Genomic DNA, 6,531 nt, shown 5'->3' with positions numbered 1-6,531 from the left:
ATCATGTCACTGTGTTACAAGCCCAGATATCTGTCCAGTCTCCTCCCCACACTCTCTGGTGCATATCATACATCTGGAGCCATCAGCCTCTATTATACTCCTGCTCTCCTCCTCACATCATGTCACTGTGTGTTACCAGCCCAGAGATCTGACCAGTCTCCTCCTCACACTCTCTGTTGTATCTCATACATCAGGAGCCATCAGCCCCTATTATACTCCTGCTCTCCCCCTTATATCATGTCACTGTGTTACAAGCCCAGATATCTGTCCAGTCTCCTCCCCACACTCTCTGGTGCATATCATACATCTGGAGCCATCAGCCTCTATTATACTCCTGCTCTCCTCCTCACATCATGTCACTGTGTGTTACCAGCCCAGAGATCTGACCAGTCTCCTCCTCACACTCTCTGTTGTATCTCATACATCAGGAGCCATCAGCCCCTATTATACTCCTGCTCTCCTCCTCACATCATGTCACTGTGTGTTACCAGCCCAGAGATCTGACCAGTCTCCTCCTCACACTCTCTGGTATATCTCATACATCAGGAGCCATCAGCCCCTATTATACTCCTGCTCTCCCCCTTACATCATGTCACTGTGTTACAACCCCAGATATCTGTCCAGTCTCCTCCCCACACTCTCTGGTGCATATTATACATCTGGAGCCATCAGCCTGTATTATACTCCTGCTCTCCTCCTCACATAATGTCACTGTGTGTTACCAGCCAAGAGATCTGACCAGTCTCCTCCTCACACTCTCTGTTGTATCTCATACATCAGGAGCCATCAGCCCCTGTTATACTCCTGCTCTCCTCCTCACATCATGTCACTGTGTGTTACCAGCCCAGAGATCTGACCAGTCTCCTCCTCACACTCTCTGGTGTATCTCATACATCAGGAGCCATCAGCCCCTATTATACTCCTGCTCTCCCCCTCACATCATGTCACTGTTTGTTACCAGCCCAGAGATCTGACCAGTCTCCTCCCCACACTCTCGCGTGTATCTCATACATCAGAGGCCATCAGCCTCTATTATACTCCTGCTCTCCCCCTCACATCATGTCACTGCGTATTACCAGCCCAGAGATCTGACCAATCTCCTCCCCACACTCTCTGGTGTATCTCATACATCAGGAGCCATCAGCCCCTATTATACTCCTGCTCTCCCCCTCACATCATGTCCCTATCTAAAGAAGCTTCCTGTCGTATGATGCTGCTTGTGCATCACAGTTTTCATTGTTTGCATCTTGAAGCTACATATACGATGACATTTTTGGAGCATAATATTCTGTTCCTCAATGAAAATAAAACGTCTGTTCCCATAAATATATTTTATTTCCAGCAGATGGTCTCAAATGCAAGAATGACTCGGAGGGACCTGTAATCATATCTCCAGATGTTGTGATTGAAGATAACATCACACAAGGCTCTTCAGGAGAAAGCCCCATGACCCCAGGACTACATCCAGTTCTTTCCAATGCCGATATGTCATCAGATCCCTCTACTGATTTGTCACGTTTTTCTAATATTGTTACCCACAGCTCAGCTCATAGAGGTGGTAAAATATTTACCTGTTCTGAGTGTGGGAAACATTTTATATATTATTCAGTCTTCCTTAGACATCAAAGACGTCACACAGCTGACAAACCATTTCCGTGCTCAGAGTGTGGGAAAGGCTTTACACGGAAATCAAATCTTGTTAAACATAGGAGAACACACACAGATGACAAATCGTTTTTGTGTGCTGAGTGTGGGAAATGTTTTACACACAAATCTGATGTTGTCAGGCACGAGAGAGGTCACACTGGTGAGAAACCATTTCCATGTTCTGAGTGCGGGAAATGTTTTACACAGAGATCATTTCTCATTAGACATGAGAGAACTCACACAGGTGAGAAACCATTTCCGTGTTCCGAGTGCGGGAAGCGTTTTTCACGGAAATCTGATATTGTTAAACATCACAGAACACACACAGGTGAGAAGCCGTTTCTGTGTACCGATTGCGGGAAATGTTTCACTCAGAAACCGGATCTTATTAAACATCAGAGAACACATACAGGTGAGAAACCATTTCCCTGTTCAGATTGCGGGAAATGTTTTACACAGAAAACATCTCTCGTCATACATCAGAGAAGTCACACGGGTGAGAAGCCATTTCACTGCTCTGAGTGTGGTAAATGTTTTACAAGAAAATACCATCTTGTTAGACATAAGAGAATTCACAGAGGGGGAAAAAGTTGAAAACCGTGGCTACAATGGTCACCAATGCACAGAAAAAGTAACATTTCCCGTTCTAAGGCACCACCGGGGGAAGTGTTCCTAATGTGGACAGAATATAAGTTAATGTTGTGCAAAGTATGTTTATATATGTATATATTTAACAGTGGTCGCAGTTAGCTGTAGCACCGGAACTGTGTCTGGTAGCAACAGTCCCAAAAAGTTTTCGGTGCTGGGCGCCAGGGCTAATAGAACATAATTGCACTTTAAAAGTAATTCACATGTTGAGCAATGCTTTAATGTATTATAACGTGTTCTATTTAATGCTTAGAGCTGCAGCGCTGGAATAGTTAATGTCCAGCACTGAAGGGGATTAAGTACCAGCACCGTGCACAATTGTAGATGTGTATGAAGATAGTTTTCAGTCTATTGAATGTGCTAATGGTATTTATTATATTGTCTGACATTACAATATGGAGCCAGGGTAATTGAGCTTCTGGTTTAGACTATGAGAGTGTTACATTGACCACATTTTTTTTTTAGCTTAAATGCAACCCAGGGAGTATCCTGTTTGTGCGTAGAGTTTAGAGTAGGTTTTCCCATAGAGTTGAGCAAGAATTAGAGTTTGCTAATCACGTTATTGTTTAATTTCCAATAGATAATTGAATAAATGGTATCTTATCCCAGACTTAATGCACTACAGGGGGCCATCCTTCCTTTTCTGTATTCTGTGTGGTATACATTCAAAGGATGAACTCGGTTGCAGTCAAATTAGGTTATATAAAATAAAGGAAAGCATGTGAATGTGTGTACAAACATCCCGACTCATTTATGTGCAACATTCATTTGGATTGGTTAATGCTGTGTGTTAGAATTGTATATAAAGACCTCTGTGAGCCCCATGACGGACGTGTTTGTAACATCAGACTTCGGAAGGAATCGGTGTGTCCTTAGTTCCCTTGGTTGAGAGTTCCGTCCTATTGAGGACATTTGGTTCCAGCTAATAGGTACAATCTAGCTTTCGTGAGACACCTGCTGTGTATCCTATGACCAAGCTTCTCCACCTAGCGGCTGTCCTTGCTGAGCCCAGGGTCTCTGAATTCACTCTCTTCTCACTACCAAACCACGTGAGTAAAACTAATATAAATGTTACAAGCGGGGACTCTCACCTGAGTAAATTGATGCCATTTGTGTATGAGACATTCCTGAAACATGTAAGACCAATACAGTCCCCAAACGTAAGTGTGTTTTGCCAGGCCCGTTCCGCTTACCTGGTCCCAGTGGAAGTTGCGCTCGACTGCCACTTGTTCTGTCCACAACTGACAAAATAGTCAGCCAGACGGGATCCTCGATCAGAGCCTCAGCTTGCACAAAGCCACTAAAGTCCTCCTCGGACATGGAATTACATCCTCAAGAAGTTCCTAGGTCGGCTTAGTAGGAGTCCATTGGGGGGTCTGCCTTTGTCTAAGGCACTATTAGATGTCTTGCACAGGTCTGGGGTATGGTAAAGGGTTCCATCCCTTAACCTCCCCACCACAATGTGATTGGGATGGTGTCCTGGAGACAATATGATAATGATGAGACCAAGGATCAGGATTAGATGGCAGGACTACATGTTTTCTAGCTTAGAGCTGAACAGTTCCTTTCATCCTACCCTTGATATAGACGTGTCTGGATGTCTGGCGTTAAAGAAACCAAGAACTATCTGACCGCTCAGACGATCTTCATATCCATAAGGAGCCTTCCCTGACCATTGGAGGCATAAATATAATATAATAAAGCACTGTAATGCGGGCGGAAATATTTAGTTGTTTAGTTTTATTGCATTATTGTTCTAGAGGAGTTTTTCCCTACTTTTATAGTATTTTTGATGAACTTTGAAGAGAGATTGTCAGGAGCGTAAAGGAGACTCCAACGTTTGCAAAAGCATGATGGGAAGGAAGATCTATGGGAACTGAGATTATCGTTGCTACATAAATGTGATTGTGACTCCTGTAAAATCACACACAAGAGTACTAAAGTATATCACACTATTGCAAATTTATATCTGAGACGGGTTCCTCTATTCAGTCAGAAAGAGGAAGAAGCTCCACAAGAGAAAGGTACCTCATTAATGAAGGATCCAGTCTATTCAGGTGTGACTGCTGTTCTGGATGTCCATATTTACTGAGAGCATATTGCACTATTCTACAACAGCTCGGGGAAATTGCTATCATGGGTTCCTGCAGGGACTATAGGAGCTGGAACTTAATGAGAGCTATAGCTTTAAACAGAAGCTCCTTCCCTCTGCAACCCCCAGTGTTCTTTAAGTGCCCTTAGAAGTTGGGACTTTTCTGTTGAGGCCTTGCAGCCCCCAATGGCTATAGTTAATTTTCTTGGTTTTAACTTTTCTTTTATTTATTTTTAGTTAGGAAGCTGAGGACAGCCACAGGGTGCTGTAGATGGGATGGTCCTCTGTGCTTGCCGTTCTTCCTGAGGGGGAGCTAAACTGACTGTTTGCTCCCCCTGTACACACTCCAGGACTCCTGTGGAGATTGCCTGGACCTGCAGACTGACAGGCGCATTCACCCATTTACAGATGGCGGCCACCATTTTGCTGCAGTTCCCATCTTGGATTAGGAGTAGCGCTCACACTTCAGGCAGCCCAGGAAGCAGGTGAGTCCAGCGATTTTCCAAGGGGTGAAGTTTATTGCATCTGTGCAGTTCCAGTGAGGAAATTACAGGGAGGAGCTTGTCTCAACATTGCCCTTCTGTGTCAGTGTTCAGGACCTGATTGGGATAGAGGAGGCTGACAGATGACATTCCCCTGCTGTGCTCCATAATCATTAAAGAAGCTGCATAAATGGCTTCATACCGGCTGATTCTTGCTTCTATTGTTTGAGTTCCAGTCACAGAGTGAAACTGATTTTTTTCCTGCCAGATAACTTACTGTTAATGCGTAAGGCTGTTGCGGCTGTCCTTTGTCACAGGCTCCTCTGCAGACAGACAGGGATATTCTGTTTAATTAATGGCTGAAAAGGCAAAATCTACCAATTCTAAAGGTGGTTCTATGGCAATGTTTTTTACTTGTACTCAGTGTAAAGTTAAATTGCCTTTTGGACAGTTGGACTGACAGACTGTCAGGTCAGGCTTGGTGACATTGCTCTTCTTGAACTCAAAACTTGAGCAGACACAGTTTCCACTATGACGGATGTTGCACCACCAGAAGCTTGCACAGCTTCTGGTGGTGCAACATCCGTCATAGTGGAAACTGTGTGTGTCCAAGTTTTGGTTATATCTATCTATAAACTGGTGGTGCTCCAAAGAGCAGATTAGGGCCACGGCTGTTTCTGCCCTCCTGGCACAAGTGCAGGTTTCTGGTCCTCCAGAAGGGACAAAGGACCTCATTCAGAGGCGGTCGTTAGATGCAAGCAGTCGCACCGAATCATTGCAGCCGCTTGCATCCTGAACGGCCGCCTCCTTGTCGATCATTAGGCTGTGGGTTACCACCCACAGCTTATCGACAGACCAGGTTGATGGTCGCGATGGTGATCACCATCGCGGCTATACGACCAGACCCTAGGGTAGGGTCTGGGCACTCGTAAGCCCCAGGGAGCTTTCTGCTCTGATGGAGCAGGAAGCTCCCCACTGACATCACTGATGATGTCAGTGCGGCCGCCCACAAAACAGTAGGCGTTCGTAAAGGAACGCCTCAGTTTTGGAAACCACCCCCCCGGCCCGCCTACCAAACGGGGGCAGCTGTCGATCAACATTGACAGCCGCCCCTTTGGTAGCGAGCTCCGGAGCGACAGAGTTTCTCTGTTGCTCCGGGGCTTGCGCACGCGCAGTGCGGCCGCTGCATGTGCGCAGGCCAAACCATCGAGTCAGTTGCGAGCACATTGGCGCTCGCAACCGACTCTGAATGAGGTCCAAAATCCCAGAGTGTGTCTGATTCAGTCTGACTGCAGACCATGGAGCTTTGGGTTTTGCAAAGATCTCCTATTTGGAGGAACCTAGACTGTGGGATGCCCACAGACAAAGAGGAATTTGGATTTCAGGTGGAGGCCGTTCCCCTGGATGGTGAGGATTTGGATTCCTCTTCAGGTCAGGGTATTGAGGACACCATTAATGCAGTTTGGCAGTCGTTAGTGTTTTTATTTGGATCCCCAGGCAGCAGGGCCTTTTAAAAGTAGACGCAGGAGGATGGTTACCCTACCTTCATTTTTGGATCTTTCAGAACTTATTATTGAGGAAGCCTATAAGACTCCAGATAAAATGTTTTGCATTCCTCAAAAATTTGTGTCCCTCTGTCCACTTCTGGAATATCATATTTCG

At 45.5% G+C, this 6,531-nt stretch overlaps 1 protein-coding gene across 1 annotated transcript in view; it reads left to right on the top strand.

The window, feature by feature from the left end:
- The window catches only part of LOC148454254 (uncharacterized), a 53,844-nt gene extending 50,722 nt beyond the window's left edge, over positions 1–3,122 (top strand). Inside the window, exon 8 of the mRNA XM_088461143.1 lies at positions 1,572–3,122. Within this exon, the coding sequence (XP_088317269.1) occupies positions 1,572–2,241 (670 nt within the window). The 3' untranslated portion in view covers positions 2,242–3,122. The remainder of the gene's footprint in view (positions 1–1,571) is intronic.
- Positions 3,123–6,531: the final 3,409 nt, after the last annotated feature.

The sequence above is a fragment of the Taudactylus pleione genome, unplaced genomic scaffold (genome assembly GCF_031769625.1).
Source record: "Taudactylus pleione unplaced genomic scaffold, aTauple2 ptg001020l, whole genome shotgun sequence".
Taxonomy (NCBI): Eukaryota; Metazoa; Chordata; class Amphibia; order Anura; family Myobatrachidae; genus Taudactylus; species Taudactylus pleione.
Note: the sequence above shows the minus strand (reverse complement) of the source record. Positions and strands in the feature narration are given on the sequence as shown.